This window comes from Miniopterus natalensis, chromosome 4 (genome assembly GCF_054644295.1).
Source record: "Miniopterus natalensis isolate mMinNat1 chromosome 4, mMinNat1.hap1, whole genome shotgun sequence".
Lineage (NCBI taxonomy): Eukaryota > Metazoa > Chordata > Mammalia > Chiroptera > Miniopteridae > Miniopterus > Miniopterus natalensis.
The window spans coordinates 81,047,898-81,070,696 of NC_142084.1; the positions used below are offsets into that span (position 1 = coordinate 81,047,898).

At 41.6% G+C, this 22,799-nt stretch overlaps 1 protein-coding gene across 1 annotated transcript in view; it reads left to right on the forward strand.

Moving 5' to 3' along the window:
• The first annotated feature begins 1,700 nt into the window (after positions 1-1,700).
• The window catches only part of G3BP1 (G3BP stress granule assembly factor 1), a 29,382-nt gene continuing 8,283 nt past the window's right edge, over positions 1,701-22,799 (forward strand). Inside the window, exons 1-5 of the mRNA XM_016213825.2 lie at positions 1,701-1,806; positions 14,891-15,003; positions 18,300-18,381; positions 18,917-19,090; positions 21,879-21,969. Coding sequence (XP_016069311.2) covers positions 14,909-15,003; positions 18,300-18,381; positions 18,917-19,090; positions 21,879-21,969 — 442 coding nt within the window. The 5' untranslated portion in view covers positions 1,701-1,806; positions 14,891-14,908. The remainder of the gene's footprint in view (positions 1,807-14,890; positions 15,004-18,299; positions 18,382-18,916; positions 19,091-21,878; positions 21,970-22,799) is intronic.

Genomic DNA, 22,799 nt, shown 5'->3' on the forward strand with positions numbered 1-22,799 from the left:
CCTGCGGGAGTGCTCCTCTGCTCCCCGAATCAAGCTCACATTCCCGAGCCTGGCTAACACCACGCCCGAGGCTCCCGACTCCAGAAAACCTTCCGCAGCGTCTCCCCTCGGGGTCTGCACCGCCCCGGACACCTGCGCGCGGGGCTGCGAGCTGCCGGCCCCCGCAGCGCTCTGAACGGGCGACCGCAGCCACTGGGTCGTCTTTGATTCCAGCCCTGGGAGCTCAGTCAACGCTCCAGGAGCGAGGCCGCCGCCGGAGCGAGGCCTGGGGGTGCGCGGGGGGAGGGGGGCGCTCTAGCTCCGCTCCCGGGGCCGGGCCCCCGCTGGGACGCGGGCGGGGGCGCGCCCGGATGCACCCCGCGGCGGCCCGCGCCCCTTCCTCTCGCCGCAGACACGCTCCACGTGCTTCATTTACAAATTTCTCTGCGAAACTGCACGAGAGCCTCCCCCCCGGCGCCCTCCCCCGCGGGGGTCACAGGCCTGGAATGAGAAGAGCCCCAGGCGAGTCTTTGTAGCTCGGTAACCTAAAGTGCCCTTGGTCACCGACGGAGGGTCGGGAGACGCGGACTGGGCCGGGCTGAGGCGCCCCTCGGCCGCAGAGCCGCGTCGGGAAACCTTCGGGGCGTCCGCACAGGAGCTGGACCAGTTACCTCGGGAAGATGGGGCGACCTGGAGACAGACGCCCCCACACCCACGGCGAGTAGAGAGCCGGGTGACAATGCTGGGGGACGCGCTGGGCTGCAGCGAGGCCCAAGCTGGCCAGAGAGTTTGCAAACTCCCGCTCCTCGGCTACGGGGGAAAAGGGGAGACCTCGGTGGCCGCCACGGGCCGGCCTTCGGGCCGAAACTTGGCAAAACCCGCGGGGCAGCAGCGTGTGTGCTCCAGCTCGGCAGCAGTTTGCACGCGCGACTTTCTACAAGATCTTAGGTGCGCGACGGGAGTCACTTTCCTCCTAATAGTTGTGCAACGGTCGTGCAGGCTCGTGGGGAAAAGCCAGCAAGTGCCCTTAGGCATGGAAATAAAAAGTTATAAGGAGAAACAAACAACGGAAAACTTTACACTTGGTTTCCCTGGTCCCAATCTGCGGAAAGAGGCGGCAGAGGGGCCTCAGGGGCCGGACCCAACAAGTGAAGGCGAGAAAGGGGAAAGGACACAGCCCGGGACAAGAGAGCCTCAGAGCCGCCCCTGAAGGCACGGCAGCCCCGGGGCTCGGTCTCCTTGGTGCAGTCCAACCCCCGTGTCAGTCACCCCCTTCTCGAGTTGCGATTGGCCGAAGGCTTCCTTGGCCTCCCTCGCTCCCACCTCCTAGTTGCTTGGGGTTTACTTCCCCAAAGTACACGGGCCCCATCTTGTGGAGCAACCGCTCCTTCAAGGGAAAACGGGTCTCCGCCCAGGGTAAGATGTTTTGACGAATGGGAGCGGCCCCACGCCTTTATTGGCCGCTGTGAGTATCGGTCAAAAAACTTCCACCCTCTTTTCCAGGTACCTTTGAGTAATTGGTCTCTCTCTGTGCCAATCCGTTACTAGGGAAACGAGATCCTCACAGTCTCATAGGCATGAGTCAAAGCCAATCAAGAGTCACGCCTTCATCCTGAGTCAATACCCAATGGCCGCTCGAGGATCCCAGAGGACGCAGTCTCGATTGGTCCTCAGCGCGCCTGACATGGCGGCAACAGGTTAGGCTGACTCGCGGTTATATAGACCGGCGACGGAGCACGCGTGTGCGGACGCAGTTGCGTGAAGGGTTTTTTTTCCTCCCTCCGAGCTGTGGAGCAAAGCTTGTTCCTCTCCCGCTCAGCCGCGCAGGTACGCCGGGGTATGGGCGGGGCTGTGCGGCCCGGGGTCCAGGACGAGCTGCAGCGGCGGCGAGAGGGAAGGGAAGCCCCAGCGGCGGCCGCGCAAGGCGCGCCCCCCCCTTCAACGGCCGCAGGCGGGCGCACGGGCGCGCGGAGGCTCCCCGCCCCCCGCGGCCCCCCCGGCCGGCGTGCGTGGCCGTGTCCGCCGCGGGCGCGTGCCGCGCCCAACTGCCACGCGGGGCGGGAGCGAGTCGCGGCCGCCGCCCGGGAGTTCCAGGGCGATCTTGGGGGCCTGGGGCCCCGCGCGGTCGGCTCGCAGCCTTTTCCCGCCCGCCTCCCCACGCGCCAGCGGGGCTCGGCTCCGCCGGCGAGGGGCTCCGGCTTGGCCCGGGCCAGAGGAAGCTTTCCCCTTAGGGGCGGGAACGTGGCGAAAAGAGCGATAGGAAAAGGGTTTTTTCGAGCTGGGAAGCAGAAGCGCTGCTCTCGGGTTTTGCAGGGAGTGGAGGGGGAGCCGGGCGCGCGCGCGCGCGCGCACGGGTAATGAGTGGTAACCAATCTTCTTTCTGAGCCCTCATTGTGTGCCAGGCACCGTGTCGGGCAACCCGGGCGCCTCTCGTTTTACTCCCACAACGACCTGGTGAGGTAGGTTCGGTGGTTTTCCTCTTTTTACAGCGGGCTCCGAGGTCCAGCGGCGGAGGGACACGGTCAGAAGCGGGCGGACGGGGAGGGGCAGGTGTGTGCCTGGACCCTGGTCGCCGGAGCCCTAGTCCCCGAGCCGGCTCCGGGTTCCAGCGCCCCGTGCGGCCCCAGGGCCCTTGCGCCCTCGGAGCACCCCTGGCGCCCGGGGAGGGGCAGCATCCGCCTGGAAAGGCCCTGCTGCGAAGGCGGCGGCCGCATTGGTGCTTGAGCCAGGCTGGGCTTCCAGGGCGACCAGGGCTGGACGTGGGCTTAAGACAAAGGGAAAGGAAGCGTTGGGGCTTCCTTGCGGTATGTATCCGCATGGTGTTCTGCCCCCAGAGCTTCTGGAAGACGTATAGGATAAAACGGATACGTGCCAGTGGGCATGGACAGTGTTTCCCTGGTCAGATTTGAAACTCAGGGCACGGTGATGGGAAATTCCCGCCAGCAGGAAGTTAGGCTCTGATATTAGATCCTGAATCATTTCTCTATTTTTTTTTTTTTTTTTAAATGAGAGCAGACTTTAGAGAAAGACCTGCGAGAACATAGTTTAACGTCCTTGTTTTAGAATTGAAGAAAATGAGGTTCCGAGAGATGAGTTTCACATCTCGCCAGCATCGATGGATTAAAATTGGAAGTTGGAACGGCAAGGGTGGTGCTCAGTGACAATATAAATTTGACCTCTGCGGAGCTTGTGCGAGGTGAATTAGGGGCGATTGAGATGCTTTGGAAATCTTAACCCTAGTAGGTAGTTGGGATCGTCTGTGGATGTCAGCCTGTCTGTACTCAGTTCATGATTGAGCATTTACTGTGAGGCTCCTGAGTATACGTAAACGTAGAAGACATTTTCAGAGACTTGAGTGTATATTTTTGTAGTAAAGTTATGTTTTAGTTTTTCGAAAGCGAGTATACTTGCTGGCTTTGTGAAATAATAATAGTTCCTCCGTTGCAGGTCCAAGTCATTACTTCTATCACAGATGTCTCTACTTGAGATAAAACTACAAAAAAAGTTTTGAGACTAATTCACCTGAATTAATTTTGATTGGAATGGCTTTCGGCCGTTTTAAAAAGTTTATCTTTTTTGTTTGTACAGACACTTTAGGATTGGTCTTGATTTTTTGCAGAGAGAACACAGAATTTAATTCTTGTAAGTAAATTTAAAAAACTATGAGGGAGCTTAATATTTGTGTTTCCATTTACCCAATACTTCCCATGTTTCTTTTTAAAAAAATATGTTTGTATTGATATCAGAGAGAGGAAGGGAGAGGGAAAGATAGAAACATTGATGAGAGTCACTGATCTGCTGCCTCCTGCACACCCCCTACTGGGGGTGGAGCCCACAGCCCCGGCATGTGCCCTGACCAGGATCCAACGATGACCTGGTTCATAGGACCTCCTGGCTCATAGGTCGATGCTCAAGCACTGAGCCATGCCTGCCTGGCCTTTAAATGTTAATTTTTTTTTAATTTTTAATTTTTTTTTTTTAAATTGATTTCAGAGATTGGAAAGGAGAGGGGGAGAGAGAGAGAAACATCATTTATGAGTCATTGATTGCCTGCCTCCTGCACGCCCCTCACTGGGGATGGATCCCACCACAACCTGGGCACGTGCCCTGACTGGGAATTGAACCATGACCTCCTGGTTCAGAGGTCGATGCTGGACCACTGGGCCATGCGAGCTGGGCTTTCCATGTTTCTTAACAGAAAGTAGCAGTAGACAGAGGGTCGAAATTTTGTAATGAGAAGTTGTACCTATGTTGGTGTTGCAATAAATAACAGATTGCTTTAGAATATAACATTGTTTTATTTGGAACTTGCCTTCCTGTAGCAGTTCCACTTACCTGCCATTAGTGATTCCTGTTGAATTAGCATTTTAAGTTATCAAGTGTTAAAACACCATAGTGACCCACATTTAAACTGTTAAGTTTGCCATAATGGGTTTGCTCAGTTAGTGCATTGGCCTGTGGACCAAAGGGTCCCGGTCGGATTCTGGCCAAGGGCATGCACCTGGATTGCATGCTGGATCCCCGGCCGGGTTGGGGCTGGTGAGGGAGGCAGCCAGTTGGTGTCTCTCTCACATGGATGTTCCTCTTCCTCTCTGAAAAGCCGTGGAAAAATATCTTCGGGTGAGGATAAAAAAATAAGTAAATTCAAGTTTGAGTCCAGCTAATTTATGACTGCTTGAGGTAAAGTGTATCAGTGAAGTTATCTTATGCATTAATTCAGGGAAAATTATGTTACTTTCCCTTCAGATACTTTTTTAAGGAAAAAAACACACTGTTCTTGGCCTCAGGTAAATGGTATCAGTTGGGCAGAAATATGAAAACTGATATTTCACAAATTGGTAGCCCAGCTGATCTCTTGTGCATTCATTCATCGAGAACAAATGAATTGAAGAAAAATTGTAATAATGCAAGACTTGGTTGCCACCTTGATTCCCAGCCAAGTCAGAGGTTACTTTTGTTATTGTTAAATCCTTTGAATATAAGCTTTTGTACCTCTTTTAACTGGTAGAAAAGTAGGCAGTTCTTTGTTCTTTATTTAATTCACTTTGCTCTTCTCAGCTGAGAGTCTGCTAAGGGAACATCAGGAGATTTGGTAATGTTTGTTAGTGACCTACTTTGCAGCAGTTTTCGTAATTTATTTTGTTTTATTTTTTACTTGTTTTAGTACTTTGCATAGAAAATAAAGGGCAGAGGTTAGTTTTAAATTGTTACAGGTTTCTGAATTATATATGGTTTTTAGTAGGATGGATGGGGTAATGTTTAATTAAAAAATGAAATTTAATATAAAGCCTGAATTTGTGACCTAAACCAGTCTTTTTGCCAGTTTAATAAAATTACCCACTTGACCTTTCAGCAAATACTGTTTTTTAAAAATGATATTTCAGAATTTGTATATGCATTGTATGTTCAATTAATTGTGCTTTAAGACTGCTTTGGAGCCTTGGTCAGCGTGGCTCAGTTGGTTGGGCATTGTTCTGTGCACCCAAGAGTTGCCAGTTCCATTCCTGCTCAGGGCACATGTCCAGGTTGGGGTTCTATCCCTGGTAGGGGCAGGCAGGAGGCAGCTGATCAATGTTTCACTCTCACATCTATGTTTCTCTCTCCCTCTCTTCCTCTCTAAAAATCAATTAAAAATCTTAAAAAGCCTACTTTACAGAGGGAGATAATTGTCAGAGTAGGTAGGTTAAAAAACAAAACAAAACTACTCTTTTCCCCACCCCTGGCTAGTCAGTTCTTAATACCTAGTAGGCAAAACCTTCAGTGCAATACTGTCCTTCCATCCATGGAGTTAAATTTAGATTGAGCAACTGTAATCTCACTTGTAGTTGGTGATCACACGGTGGCAGTTAGCCAGGTTTATGTTTTCAAATCTCAAAAATAAGCTTTCTGTTTACTTAAAAATTTTTTAAGTATTCTTGGACACCTTGTTTGGTCTTGATTGGGCAAGCTAAAATGCAAGCCGAGTGATAATGGTGAAGAGCTAGGAATAATTGACCCATGAAGTGTGGGTTTTATAAAGCAGAAAGTAAATATGAAAAAAATTTCACAGGCTGTGGCCTTAGTAAATAAGGTCTTTAGGATAGATTTCCCCTTCTGTCCTATTTCATAATATTGCTTAGCAGTTTAGCCTGTGTGTGATTGAGGTACTTAATAAAAAGTATTAGATATTTCAGAGCAAGAAAGCTGGCTTCCTGGGTGGGATACATTTTGTAGGGATGTCATACATTTTGTGGTGGCTGTTAACTTACGTGGCTATATAACAGCATTTTGTATATTTGTATGGCCTTTACATATTTTAAAAGTGCTTTCACATATCATAGGTTTTCTCATGTTTTTACTTGAAAGAGAACTGATAGCCCTGGTTGGTTTTGCTCAGTGGTTAGAGCGTCGGCCTGTGGACTGAAGGGTCCCGGGTTTGATTCTGGCCAAGGGCACATATCTCAGTTGCAGACTAAATCCCCAGTCCTGTTTGGGTCGAGTGCAGGAGGCAACCAATTGATGTTTCTCTCTCACATTGATGTTTCTTTCTCTCCCACTCTCTGAAAAGCAATGGAAAAAATATCCTCGGGTGAGGATTTTAAAAAAAAAAAGAGCAAGAACCGATAATCTGATATCTGAATAGTTGTCTAAAGTATTTTGTAAAGTATATGGTGTATCTAGCTATTCAGAAAAAGCTGAAGGATTCAGAATCTGGAAGGCTGGAGTGTAACACCTTCTTCTCCTAGGCTGTGCCTCAAGCACACACCATGTTTGAACTGTGAGCTTGCTCTTAGGGTTTCCTGGGCTATGTCCACCTATGCTGTATGAGATTTAAAGGATCGAAAATTCATGTTTTTAGGAATTTCATAGGTGAGGCATTAGTATTAACTATAAAGAGTTTTTTTGCATCTTTTTTTTTTCTTTTTTTGTAAAGATTTGACAATGTCTGGAAACTTTTTTTTTAATTTATTTTTTATATATCTCTTTATTGATTTCAGAAAGAGGAAAAGAGAGGGAGAGAGAGAGATAGAAACATCAATGATGAGAGAGTCATTGATCGAGCCCACAACCCCGGGCATGTGCCCTGACCGGGAATTGAACCCCGGTCGCCTGGATCCTAGGTCGATGCTCAACCGCTGAGCCACGCTTGGCCGGGGTTTTTTTGCATCTTTATGAGAAAGAAAAGATTGTTGCTTAATTTTAAGCACAGCTGACTTTTTAAAAAATGTTTTTATTGATTATAGAGAGAGGAAGGGAGAGGGAAAGAGGGAAACATCAGTGAGGAGAGAGAATCATCAGTCCGCAGCCTCCTGCAAGCTCCCTGCTGGGTTCTAATCTGCAACCCTAGGCATGTGCCCTGACTTGGAATCGAGCCATGACCTCCTTGTTCGTGGGTCAATGCTCAACCACTAGTGAGCCACACCGGCCGGACTTAACTTTTAATTTTGGAGTGGGAAAGGGATGCTAAAGACCAAGAAAAGCTAGCGAATTGTTACGTTATCTAATTTCTGTCATGAAGTTTTTATCTTTCAGAAAATCTTGTTTTTGAGATAAATTTTAGATTTACATAAGAGTTGCAGTGCAATGCAGAGATACCTTTTTTGAGAGAGAGAAGAAGGGAGAGAGAGAGAAACATCGATAGACTGCCCACCATATGCGCCCTGATTGGGGATCAAACTTGCAGCCTAGGTATGTGCCCTGTCCTGGAATTGAACCCGCAGTCTTTCAGTGTACTCGACGATGCTCCAACCAACTGAGCCACACCAACCAGGGCCAGACATCTTATATAGTCTTCACCCAGCTTCCCTCATGTTAACAGCTTACATAATCATGGTACATTTATCAAAACTAAGAAATTGACATTGATAAAATACTATTAACTAAATGATTGACCTTACTTGGATTTCCTTACTATTTCCACTAATGTCTTTCTGTTCCCAGATCCAATCCAGGACAGCACATTGCATTTAGTCCTCGTGTGTCCTTAGTCTCTCTTCTCTGGTCTGTGACAATTTGTCTTTCTTTTGTCTTTTATGACCCTGACACTTTTGATCTCAATTTGGGTGCGTCTGGTATAGACTGAGGTTATGGATTTTGGGGGAGAATACCACAGAGGTGACTGAGCCTTATTACACCGGGGAGTCCATAATAATCATTACTGGTTGAATTTAACTTTGATTACTTGATTAAGGTGGTATCTACCAGGTTAGAATTTTCCCCCTTTGCATATTCTCTTCATTAGAAGCTACACTCAGTAAGAGGGGGGAGGATCTGTGAATTTTTGGCCATAAGTTAAAGCTACCACTGTAATTACTAGACACTTTGAAGCTGTGCAAATATTGTTTCTCTAAACTTTCCCCCCTTAATTTTAACGTGTATTAATGTGGCCTTGCCTGCAACTGTTGTGGTCTAATGGTGACTCTTTATTTCCTTCCTTCCTTCTGCATTTACTGCAAGGAAGAGTTGTTTCTTCTCCCCCATTTATTTTTTATTAAGGCTTTTTCCTTACCCATTAATTTTTTCATGGATATTTTATTCTTTGAATTGTAGTCCAATGCTATTCTGAACTTTTTTTGCTTTTTTATTTTATTGGTCAAATTTTTTCAGTTTTGGCTCTTCTGCCCTTTTGATGATCATGTTCTCCTGTGCCTTTTTTGGTGTTTTTTTTTTTTTTTTTAAGCATTTTCTTTCTTTTTTAAAAATATATCTTTATTGATTTCAGAGAAAGGAAAGAAGAGGGGGAGAGAGAGATGGAAACATCAATGATGAGAGATCCATCATTGATCTACTGCTTCCTGCACGCCCCCAACGGGATCGAGCCCACAACCCGGGCATGTGCCCTGACCAGGAATTGAACCCCGATTGCCTGGATCCTAGGTTGACACTCAACCGCTGAGCCACACCTGCCTGGGCTAAGCATTTTCTTTCTTTACCAGGTGCTTCAGGCCCATCTTGTATTTTTCCTGTCCTGCCCTAGAATCAGCTATTGCTCCAAGGAGCTGTCAGGAAGAATTTTGAAGGGAGGTGACAGGTGGTAAATGTGAAGCATTTAGAAGATAGATTGAACAGTAGATCCAGTGGTGGTGAGACTACTCTTCCTCTGAGGACAGACTTTGGCTTCTGTATTAAAGTTTCTTAGGTTCTGGGAAAACGTTTTTGTTTCTCTAATAACTAAACCAAGTTTCAAATGTTTGCAACATAGCATAACCTTGCAACATAATGTATGATAATTGATATTCATGTTAGTACACACAAACCCTTGTATATTTTCCCTTAGTGTTTTGGATAAATAATTAAAATAGAGTAAAAAGATACCACTTAAATACCATTGTACTCAGAATTGACAGTTAACATTTTGCCTCATTCTTTTATGTTTGACTTCTTATTTTCCTGTATAGGTTTCCATCCTATCTCTTCCCCTGAGATGACCTTTTGTCTTTCTAGGCTATTTTATTGGTGGGTTAAATAAAAGAAGAACAACTACCACAACAGCTTTATTGAGATACAGCTGACATAAAATAAACTGAACACATGTCAGGTGTACAGTGGTAATTTTTGGCATCATTTATATCAGGGGTAGGGAAACTTTTTTCTGCCAAGGGCCATTTGGATATTTATAACATCATTTGTGGGCGATATAAAATTATCAACTTAAAAATTAGCCTGCTATATTGTTCAAACATTCAATTTACTCACCCCTAATATGATGGCTGGAACTGCTTCTCTTTGGTGAGGCCTCGGAAAGGCCAGATCAAAAGATTTCTTGGGCGGTATACAGCCCACAGGCCCAACATTCCCCACTCATGGTTTATACCCATGAAACTATTACCATAATCAAGATAATGAACATATTCATCACCCCTCCCCCCAGTTTTCTCTGAGCCCTTTGCATTTCCTCTTTCCTATCTACTTCCCACCTCTTCTGCCCTCAGAAATCCCTTACCTGCTTTCTGTCAATGAAGATTAGATTGCATTTTGTAGAATTTTTATGTAAATTGAATCATATAATATGCTTTATTATTTTTAATTGCTGAGTAGTACTGTTCGGTAAGTATACTACACTTTGTTTATCTGTTCACCTGTTGATGGACATTGGTTTGTTTCCAGCTTTTGGCCATTACAAAAGCTGCTTAAGAAACTACCTTAAGTCCTAACCAGTTTTGCTCAGTGGTTAGAGCCTTGGCCCATGGACTGAAGGGTCCCAGATTCTGTTCCCGCCAAGGACACGTACTTTGGTTGCAGGCACGATTTCAGGCCCAGTCAGAGCTAGTGCGGGAGTCAACCAATTGATGCGGCGCTCTCATATCTATGTTTCTCTCCCTCCCTTTCATTCTCTGAAAAGCAGTGGAAAAAATATCCTCAGTGAGGAATAGAAAAAAAAAAAAAAAGAAACGTTAAACCCTGGCTGTGTAGCTCAGTTGGTTAGAGTGTTGTCCCGATTGGCCAAGGTTTCAGGTTTGATCCCCAGTCAGGGCAAACACACGCAACTAATGAATGCATAAATAAGCGGAACAACAAATCGATGTTTCTCTCCTTCTCTCTCTTTCTCTTTCTCTCTCTTTCTCTCAAATTAATAAAAATATATATTAAAACAAACAAAAACCTACCTAACATTTGTACCACTTACCAAATGGAAAGTGTTTGTACCACTTTCCATTTCCACCAGCAATGTATGTTTGAGGGTTCCATTTCCTTGATATCCTGGCTAACACTGTATGGTCAGCCTTTTAAATTTTAGTCATTCTGTCAGGTGGGTAGTAGTAACTCGCTGTGGTTTTGATTTGCATTTATGTTATTACTAATGATGCTTAGCATTTTTCATGTGTTCAAATAATTTCTTTAGTGAAATGTCTTTATATCTTTTGTTCATATTTTATGGGTTGTTACACAGTTTCAAGGGTTCTTTATATATCTTACATATAAGTTTTCTATCAGATGAATGCTTTGTAAATATATGTTCCCAGTCTGGCTTGCCTTTTCATCTCTAGTGTCTTTTGCAGAGCAGAAGTTTTTAATTTTAGTTGAGTCCATATTATCTATTCTCTCATAGATCATGTTTTTGGTGTTGTATCTACGTTTGCTTAACCCAGGGTCATGCAGATTTTCTCTAGAAGTTTTATAGGTTTAGATTTTACCTAAAACCATTTTGAGTTAAATTTTAATGTAGTGTGAGGCATGAACTTAGGTTCTTTTCCCCCCCATATGTGGATATGCAATTGTTCTAGCACCATTTGTAGAAGAGTGTCTGTTTTCTACTGAACTGTGTGCACTTCTGTTGAAAATAATTTATATCCATTTATGTGTGGGTATATTTCTTAACTTTATTCTGGTCAATGGATCTATTATTACATCTGGATTATTTAAAAATCAAGTTTAGCCCGGCCAGGCGTGGCTCTGCGGTTGAGCGTCGACCTAGGATCCAGGCGATCGGGGTTCGATTCCCGGTCAGGGCACATGCCCGGGTTGCGGGCTCGATCAGTGACTCTCTCATTATTGATGTTTCTATCTCTCTCTCTCCCTCACCTTTCCTCTCTCTGAAATCAGTAAAGATACATTTTAAAAAAATAAACAAACATGTTTAAAAGTGATTTTCGTATACACAAAACAATACCAGATATTGTTCATAGAAACATATGTAAACTTGATTTTTTTTTTAATATCTTTATTGATTTCAGAGAGAGGAAAGGAGAGGGAGAGAGAGAGAGACAGAAACATCAATGATGAGAGAGTCATTGATGGAGCCCGCAGCCCGGGCATGTGCCTTGACCGGGAATCGAACCCCGATCACCTGCATCCTAGGTCGACGCTCAACCGCAGAGCCACGCCCGGCCGGGCTAAACATGTTTAAAGGCTATTATACAGTACATACTTGGCGACTGACTTCATTTTAACAGGTTTTGACTTCTCTTTCATGCTGACTTTATGACTGCTATAAATAGCGTGACTTTATATTTTGGTTTCCCAGGGACAGTCCTAATTTATTCCATTTAACCTGGTATAATTATTAATAGCACCACTTTTCAGTCTTATAAGTGCCCTATATGATTATTTTAGATATAGAGGTTTCCATGCTGTGACTAAACCACAACTTAATCCATTTTTAGTTTGACAGACATGCACATTGTTACCTGTCTTATATTTTATAACTAGAATGGCAGTTAAGTTCTATGTTTTGTGCAGACAGGTGAGTTTCTTTTATATACAGGGTGTCCCAAAAAAATGTATACGTACTTTGAATAATTATTATTATTTTTTAGTATATATTTATTGATTTCAGAGAGAGGGAGGGAGAGAGAGAAACATCAATGATGAGTCATCATTGATCAGCTGCCTGCTGCACGCCCCCGACTGGGGATTGATCCCAAAACTCAGGCATGTGCCCTGACTGGGAATCGAACCGCAATCTGGATCCTAGGCTGATGCTCAACTGCTGAGCCACGCCCTGCCGGGCCTTTGAATAATTATTAATTCCAATGGGTTAAATCTGAAAAGAAAGAAACATCAGTTGAGCTATCAGCTGCAAGGTGTGTATACATTTTTTGAGGACACCCAATAAATATCTAGAAGACAATTGCTAAATTCATCAGAATGTTTTTATTTTTCAGATAACTGCAAAATATTTCTTCCCTGTGGTTGTACCGTTTGACACCCCTTCAACGATTTTTGCAGGTTCTCTTTTCCTGACTTCCTTGCCAGTGTTTGGTATTATCTTATTTTAAAGGCTTTACTTATTTATTTAATTTATTTTAGAGACAGAGGAAGGGAATGAGGGAGAGAGAGAGAAACGTAGATGTGAGAGAGGAACATCGAATGGCTACCTCCTGCATGGCCCCTACTGGGGATCTAGCCTGCATTTTGGGCATGTGCCCGATCTGAAATTGAACCAGTGACCTTTCTGTGCTTGGGACAATGCTAAACCAACTGAGCCACACCGGCCAGGGCAGTATTTGGTATTATTTTAATACTGGGGAGGGGGGGAAATCCGTTGAGAAGTGCTAGGTTTAATTTGCATTTCACTAGTTACTTTATCTTTTGTTTGTGGTCCATTTACTTTTCTGAGGATTCTCTGTTCCATTCCCTTGGGCTATTTTTCTCTTGGGTTATTTATTTTTTTTCAGCAGTTTGTATAGGAGTATTATACACATTCTGGGTACTAATCTTTTATTGTATGCTGCTGTGTTTTTTTCTTAATTTAGACCTGTATTTACATATCATGAGCTATTATGGCATTTTGCTGTTTTGATATTGGTGAAACAAGTAGTAGGTGAGACAGACTTAAGAATAATGAGGATGGCCCAGCTGGGCGTGGCTCAGCAGTAGAGCATCGACCTAGGATCCAGGCAATTGGGGTTCGATTCCGGGTCAGGGCACATGCCCGGTTGCGGACTCAAACAGTGACCCTCTCATCATTGATGTTTCTATCTCTCTCTCTCCCTCTCCTTTCCTCTCTCTGAAATCAATAAAGATGTATTTTAAAAAAAAAAAGAATAATGAGAATAGAGACATTTATAATAGTGTGAACAATAAAAATAAAGTTTAAAAAAAAGGAAAAGAAAAAAAAAGAATCGAGAGGAATTGTGCTAGATGAAGGTAAACATGTTTCCACAGTTGCTTGTGCAGGAATTGACCAACCATACTCAGTTTCCCCATCCTTTAAGAAAACTAAAAATCTGTCTCCTTTTATACTGTAATTAATCTGTATATATTCCTCTGCTTGCTTTTAAATTCAAGGTAATTTTATCTCCTTAAAATGGATTAATCTCATGCCAAATATCTTTTTCAAAGTTTTTCTTTTTCTAAGTTTGAGATTTTACTGCCCAGCTGGTGTGGCTCAGTGGTTGAGCATCGACCTATGGACCAAGGAGGTCATGGTTTGATTCCCAGTCAGGGCACATGCCCTGATTGCAGGCTTGATCCCTGGTGGGGGCTGTGCAGGAAGCAGCCGATCGATGACTTTCTCTCTCATCACTGGTGTTTCTATCGCCCTCTCCCTTCCTCTCTCTGAAATCAATAAAAACATTAAAAAAGAAAAGAAAAATCATGTCCTTAAAAAGTTTCTTTTAAAATAACAGACAATGATTGAGGATTGTCAGGTGCCTTTCTTGACAACACTCAAAGTACTAACTTTAAATCATGATAATTTTGAGATGATAGAGATTATTTTGTTGAGTAAAAACATTTTGTTTGTTAACTTTTACCCATATTATTTTCAGATTTTTTTTGGTCCCATTATAGAATAAATTAAGCATATTTAGAACTTCTAGTTGTTGTGGTCTTATTTTTAAAGATACCAAATATTTCTCTTAGTTTGACTGGAAATGTAGTGTTTTCCTATATGTCTAAGCTATGTTTATTGCTTGATTTTATCACTCTGGAATGAAATAATTCCATAAATAAGAATATGTTTGTAATTTATAACTCGAATATTCTTAATTGACTTTAGGAAAATTAGGATGCATGTTAGAAATGCGTACCTTTGAGGTTTATTGGGAATAATGATTAATTAATCATAGTAATTTTTTTCTCCCCGTATTTATCTGATTGCAATAAATTTGAATGTACACAATTTCACCTGGTGTGGGTGGGTGGGAAGAGATTAACCAAAGAATTTAAGCATGTATGCCTGACCCATGGACACAGACAAATAGTGTGGTGAAGGCCTGTGGTGGGGGGTGGGGTGGATTCAGGGTAGAAGGGGGTCAATGGGAAAAAGGACATCTGTAATACTTTCAACAATAAAGATAAATTTTAAAAAATCTTACCTGGTCTGGATTTTGATTTTATAATTATTTCTTTTCAAAACCAAGAATTTCTGAAGTCCTCTTGTCTTACTTTGAATTGGTTTTAGCTAAATGATTATCTCATCCCCTACCACTTTTTCCCTTTGTACTTGATCTTTCTGGTTGAACATATTTAACTTCCCCCCCCCCAGGTTGAATTGACCAAAGCAATGGTTACGGAGAAGCCTAGTCCCCTGCTGGTCGGGCGGGAATTCGTGAGACAGTATTACACACTGCTGAACCAGGCCCCAGACATGCTACACAGGTAAGTTTTTCTGCCTGCATCGTCAAGTGCTGTTTTTCAGTATGTGGGCATTTATCCTTGAGAATCTCTTATTCATCGTGCACCTTGCAGGGTTGTTGCATAATAGTGCTTTTTTTTTAAAAAAAAATTGAAGTTATTGGGGTGACATGGGTTAATAAAATTATATTGGTTTCAGGTATACAATTCAACAATATATCATCTGTATATTGTATTGTGCGTTTACCACCCCAAGTCAAGAAGTCTAGTAGTGCTTTGTATAAATGCTGATAACATGTTGTTGTTAAAATGATATCATTTAAAATAGAATATGTAAATGTTATTTAAAAATTAGACTTAGGTTACCAGAACTTATACATTATCAGAAAAATAGTGCCTGAAAATGTAAAGGTGTAATATTCATGCTTTTGTTTTGCTGTTTTTGGTGAAGTAACTTGAATTATTTAGTAAGACTGTATTGAGTATTGAAGACTGCTCTTATAATAACATACTTTTGTGTTGATGTGTTTTAAAAACTTGGGGTATCTTTTTAGTGGAAACAGTACATGCTTGTTTTAAGTTAAAGCATGAAATAAACATGGAAGTAAAACCATGCTAACAGTTTTTCTATGTATATGCAAACATTTCAATATACTGTTTTTTAACTTCTTTATTTGATAATCTGGTGTCATTTTACATGGGTAATACATGTTTCACATTAATTTTAGTATCCACAAAGTTTGTATTTATAGAGATGTAGCATACTTTAATCCCCTGAAGAGTTGCTTCCATTATTTCCCCTTATAAACAGTGCTGCATTATACATAACTCTTAAATCTATTTATGTGGACTTTTTATGTTGAAATTCTTAGAAATTCCAAAATGTCTGTTTGCTGGATGGGAACTGTTTTTCTTCTATACTTTGACGAGCTTGCATATTGGGTAACACATGACTGTTAGGTGCAAAAGAAAAATTAGAAATTCTTTTTACTATATTCAATTAAAAAAGTTAAACTTATTACGGTGACGTTGATTAGTAACATGTGGACTGTAGGTGTACAACTTTATAATACAACACCTGTATACCCGGTTGTGTGCTCACCACTCAAAGTCTAGTCTCCTTTGTCACTGTATTTGGCCCCTTTCCCACCTGCGCCCTCCCCACCCCTGGCCCCCGGTAAGCGCTGTTCTGTTGGTGTTGGCGCTTGTTTGCTTGTCCTTCGCTGCTCACTGCTCCATGCCCCACGTGAGTGAAGTTCTAGTCTGTCCTCCCGCCCATCTGACTGACTTCGCCTGGCACAGTGCTCCCAGGACTCATCCGTGCTACTGCAAATGGCAATGCATTTATATTTTTATGGCTGTGTTGTATCCATTGTATATATGTCCCACATCTTCTATGTCTGATTATCTGTCAAAGGAACACTAAAGTTGTTTCTGTCTTGGCCACTGTGAATAATGCTACAGTGAACTTAGGGGTACATACATCTTTATAAATAAGTGTTTTCAAGTTTCTTGGGTAGGTATTTAGAGAGGGATTACTGGGCGGTGTGGTAGGTCTATTCTTAATTTTTTGGGTAACCTCCATACTGTTTTTCATAGTGACTGCACCAATTTTACATTCCCATCAGCAGTGTGGGAGGGTTCTTTGAGGCCTTGCTCTGAAAATGGAAAATCTCTTTTTTTTTAAAGGCTTTATAATTTCCAAAACACTTTCACTTGTTTCCTCTTGATCTTTTCCAAACTTTTTAGTAAGGTATTGTAGGAGAGAGTTAACCTCATTTTGCAGATAAAGATGCTAAGGAGTTAAGAATTTGCTGGTATTCATATGACTATTAGGGATAGAAAAAGTCTCCAAACTTTTATTTCTTTTTGTTGTGTATTAGGTCACATTATTCTGTGCCCTTAGAAGTTAGGTAAATATGAATTTAAAAAGGATGCAGGAGTTGAGAGAAACTGACCAAGTACATTCATATATTTCTTGTCAATATTGATATTTTACTGATTCTAAGACATCCTTTTTTTCACATTTCATCTCTAAGAAGTATGAGAAGTGGCTTAGGCAGCAGTGAACTGATTTCACTAGCTGATGTGCAATCTTTTAATAACTTTAACAATTGAAAGGTATACTTGGGCCCTGGCCAGCGTGGCTCAGTGATTAGAGTGCTGGCCTGTGCACTGAAGAGTTTCAGGTTCGATTCCTGGTGCAGGGCATGTACCTAAGTTGCAGGTTTGATTCCTGGCCCCAGTCCAGGAGCGTGTGGGAGGAAACCAATAGCTGTTCCTTTTTCACATCGTTGTTTCTCTCCCCTCGTCCCCCTTCCATTCTAAAAAAATCAATGGAAAAAACGTCCTCAGGTGAGGATTAATGACAGCAACAACAAAAGTATGCTTTGGGTCTTGTGGGCCCAGATTTTTCGCCTTTTGAGGAGCGGGGGAGGTGAAGTCACGTATGGGCTCATTTGTGAAAAATTGCTTAGCTGGCCAAGCTGATGTGGCTCAGTGGTTGAGCATTGACCCATGAATCAAGAGGTAACCAGGATCTATTACAGGCCAGGATACAAGCCTGGGTTTCGAGCTCTATCCCCAGTAGGGGGTGTGCAGGAGGCAGCCAATTGATATTTCTCTCTCATTGATGTTTCTATCTATCCCTCTCCCTTCATCTCTCTAAAATCAATAAAAAATATTTTAAAAAATTTGTTTATCTGAAGTACAGATATCAAGTAATCTTTATAGTGTGTTTAACCCTGGGTTGGCTCTTCTGATCCAGTATAGTATAGTAATGAAAACACAGCAATTGAGGATAGAGAAAAATGAAAGCTATGGGAATTAAATTCTCAGCAAAATTCATCAGCAAAATTTATTAAAAACTACTCCTACAACCTCTCTGCATGGTGAGTTACTGGGTTTTAATGGAATTCCTCACTTGCATTCTTAGATACAAAAGGACTCTAAGTCTATGAAGAATATAGGTATCCTCATCTATATCAAAACTGCCTGTTTTCTTCTTGATTGAAAAGAGGAACTTTTGCTTTAAGTGGCCTTCCTGACACAAACTGCAAGATCCTTCCCAACATGATCATCCTACCCTGAAACCTGGAAGTTGTGACTTGTAAAATAAGTATTCGCCTCATTGACGAATGCATTCCCATTCAGCAGTGTTTACTGATATGCAGAGGATGCACCTATGATTGCAAACAAAGATGAAGAGGAAAATATTCCTGCTTCCAAGAATCTGCTGCTGAGGCAGTTAGGTACCAAACATAAAAAATTAATACTTGGTCTTAGGAAAATGAGAAGTAAATTATATTCCTGTTTTATAGATTTTATGGAAAGAACTCTTCTTATGTCCATGGGGGATTGGATTCAAATGGAAAGCCAGCAGATGCAGTCTATGGACAGAAAGTAAGTATACTAAGCTTTATGTAGGCTTTTGAGCAGCTAGAAAACAACCCCTAAAATTGAAGTAGATGCATGCTTAATGGATTTGCTGATATTTAAAGATCAAATTTGTCAGCTTTATAGAAATTCAGGTATTCAGTAGTTATTTGGTTAATATGATAGCTATTGAAATGCTTATGATGTCACATTTGCTTATTTTGTATGATATATTCTGAAGTTTTTTTATATTAGGAGATTATTGGTTTTAGCATGGGGATCATCATTGTAAACAGTTTTTAGGTATGTTATTCAGGACAATAATTTTAAAGGCTTAGAGAGGTGGTTATAATGATTAGGGGAGCATTTGAGATCTTGCTGCCTGGTTTATGTCATCAGTTTGGCTCAAACTCATATTAACAAAGAAGACAAATCCAAGTAGGGTATGTGTAGTTTAATTTAAACATGCAAATTCTCTTTACCTGTGTTGTGTTGGAAAGTTTTTATTTTTGTTGGAGATTACATCAGTTTTAAAGCATTAACCCATGCCTCCATTCCTTAGGAAATCCATAGGAAAGTGATGTCACAAAACTTCACCAATTGCCACACTAAGATTCGCCATGTTGATGCTCACGCCACTCTGAATGATGGTGTGGTGGTCCAGGTGATGGGGTTGCTCTCCAATAACAACCAGGCTTTGAGGAGATTCATGCAGACATTTGTTCTTGCTCCTGAGGTATGGGGAAAAAAACCAATGAATGGTTGTGCATCTCTTAAAAAATACTCATTTTGAAATTTCAAATTTACGGAAAAGTTATAATAATAGTATAATAACTTCCACCTACTCCTTACCTAGAGCCACTGTCAACACTTGTCCACACATTTATAATTCTTCTATTAACCTATCATTTTAAATTCTAAACTATTTGATAGTAAATTGGAGATATTAGGCTAGTCATCCTCAAATACTTAAGTGAGCATTTCCTGAAAATAAAGAATTCTCTTCCACAACCATAGTACAGTTGTCAAATTCATGAAGTATTGATGTAATACAGTTATTAATCTATAGTTCATATTTAAATTTTGATTATCTTTCCCAATAATGTCCTTTACAGTAATCCCCTACCTCTTATCCAAGATTGAGTCCAGGATTACACATTGTATATAGCTACGATGTCTCTTTGTCTCCTTTTATTTGCAGTAATTCTCTTAATATTTTGGTTTTTTGGCATTGACATTTTGAAAGAGCATGATCAAGTTACTTTGTAGAATGCCTCAGTTGGAATTGTCTGATACTTGTGATTAGATTTAAGTTATACACATACTGCCTTTCAGTGCCTCACATTAGGGAAGCTCTTGATGTCATTTAGTCCTATTAGTGATGTTAACTTGGATCGCTTACTTAAGGTGATGGTCAATAGGTTTCACGATTGTGAAGTTGGTATTTTTACTTTACTCATTAGTAAGTAAATTGTAGGTGATTTTTGGAGACTGTGCAAATACCTGTTTTTCATTAAACTTATGTTCTAGTTTTTGCGTTCCTTAATGATTCTTGCCAGAACTAACAGCTACTCTGATAGTTACAAATGATGATTATCTGATTCTATCATTCTGTATTTATTAGTTGGTATTCTACTGTAAAGAACTTTTCCTTTTCTCCTATCTGTTATCACTAATGGAGTCTTTATTTAATGAATTTAATCCATTGCTAACTTTATATCAATGTCTAAAATGTTCTAGACATGGTAAGTGTGACCCCCTTTAAGCTGGCGTGCGCGTGTGTGTGTGTGTGTACTATGCAACTTTGTGCCAGATGATGTTTCAGGTTCATCTTGCACTGTCTCTGCTCCAGCCCCAGCCCCAGCCCTGGGATCAGCTGTTTTCTTCAAGGAGCCATGGTTGTTTTTAGTTATCATGCTTATCATGAAAGGACTAGATTTATAGAGTAATTGCATTTGTACTGTTTTCCCAACTGGTCCAGACTGAACCACGGCAGGAAGCTTATCTGTCTGCATAAGCATGCGGAAGTGGCTTAGTAAGGACTTGCTGATTAAATGTTTTCTCTAGCATTTCTCTGAAGATAATTTTCTGTTTAGGATAGTGAATCTAAAACCCCTATCATTTTACTGTTTGAATATAAAATAATCCATTGTCTTTGAAAAATTACGTGAGGTCATTTTGTCATGATTTTTAGAGGAAGGCTTAGATTATCTGCAATGTAAAAATGTTGGTGGACTTCTAAATATGCATGGGATTAGGTGGGATATCAAAGAGGAAGAATCTAGCTTATTTAATACTCAAAGCTCTAAGGTAAATGTTGGTATCCATTTTCTTGAATGTTTTTAAACATACTCTGTTCTTCCTTAATAACTTCTAATTGTCAAGACGTGTGAAGGGCCTGAGTTTTTAACCTACTTGAAACAGGTTAGTCTACTTCATGGATTGACAGAAGACATAAAACTCCTAAGTCAGAAGTAGACAGGTTATTTACAGATGCGGAAACAGCCTTAGAGTTTGAATAACTAGTAGCTGACATAGTTGGATTTAGACTCAAGAGTGTCTTAACCTAGTATAGGAAAACTTTTAGCTACACCACCCTTCAGTACTTGTATCAGTAGTCTTGGATACAGATTTAGGGAATTTAAAATATCTACTGTAGTTGCCAGTAGGTATTTATTGTTCAAGAAATGATTTGGTGTGGACTGTGTCGGCTTACATACTTACAAGCTTATCAAACTGGGTATCCATCTGTTGGTATGTAAAGCAAACCATATATTTGAGGCTCTCCCTCTAGGGAATATGCAACCGCCCTTCCCCCCCTTCCCCCAGGTGCTTACCTTTGCCTATCTGTCTCCTGAGCTCAAAGGGCTCTTCTTTTGCCTCTGAAACTTGTTTCCTGAGCCTACGAAGCCCAGCTGGCTCACTTCTACCTCTGTAACTTTCTAAATAAACTTTCTCTTATAATTTGAATAAAATAAGATAAAGGAGGCCATATATTTGAGTGTAGTTCTAAAAAAAATATATTGATATTTTAGAGAGAGAAGAAGGGAGAGAGAAACATTGATGAGAAACATTGATTGGCTGCCTCCTGCACACCCCCTACTGGGGATTGAGCCCGAAACCTGGGCTTGTACCCTGACCAGGAATCAACTGGCAACCTCTTGGTGCATGGGACTACACTCAACCAACTGAGCCACACTGGCTGGGCTGAGTGTAGTTTTTAACAGCCATGATGTAGAGTAGGGTTTTTCAAACTTGGCACTATTAATATTTTGGGCCAAATAAGTCTTTGTTGTGGCTGGCTGTCCTATGCATTGAAGGATGTTTAGCAGCAACCCTGCTCTCTACTCAGTAGTTGTCGGTTGCACTCCCCAGTGGAAAAACTGAAATGCCTGCAGGTATTGCCATGTGGCTTCTGGGGTGGTAGGGGGCAATAATGCCCTCAGCTGAGAACTTCCAGTGTAGGGTGATTTGGCTTTTTAAAAGTCTGCTGAATAAGTAAAAACTTTTTGTTGGCATTGCAGGGCTCTGTTGCAAATAAGTTCTACGTTCACAATGATATCTTCAGATACCAGGATGAGGTCTTTGGTGGATTTGTTACTGAGCCTCAGGAGGGTAAGTTACTTGCTTAAATTTTTTTTTGATGGCATTAATTGGCCAGAATAGAATATGGGCTTCTTGAATGTTTTTAAACATACTCTATTCTTCCCTAATAACTTCTAATTGTCAAGATGTGTGAAGGGCCTGAGTTTTTAACCTACTTGAAACAGGTTAGTCTACTTCATGGATTGATAGAAGACATAAAACTCCTAAGTCAGAAGTAGACAGGTTATTTACAGCAAAAATAGTAGGGTTTTTGTCAGTTTCCACAGGACATTGAAGTTCATATGATACCTGCATGACATTGGGGTGCGTTAATAAGAATGGAACCTAAAGTTTAGGAAACCCAAATCTTTTAGAATGGGCAGTAAATATGCCTGCCCTTGGCTCTGGAGGGAGACCTATTTTCCCAGGCTGTCTGCTGTGTAAATTTTCTTAAAAGATTGTCCAGAACAAATGGTAGTCATTGCCTCAATTGTAAGACATGTAGAAACACAAGAGACCTATGGAGAATTGTCTCAGACAATAGCTGTATGGCTGATATGATTCTAGGTGCTTTGTATTTATTATGTAATATAACAGCCTTATAGATAAGTACTTTAGATACTGTTGTTCCCATTTTTAATGCAACACAGAGAAGTTGTTTGCTGATGTCAGTACAGCTAGTTAGGTGGCAGAGCCTGTATTGGATTACTGGCAATATGATCTCAGATTCCATGTTCTTAACCCGGCACCATAATCGCCTTAATCCTGCCCTTAAAGCCTGCTCTATGATTTTACAGAATTGCCTTATCTTCTTGACTTTTTAAATAAATATCTGCTTTACTTAAGTCATTGCCTTTTTT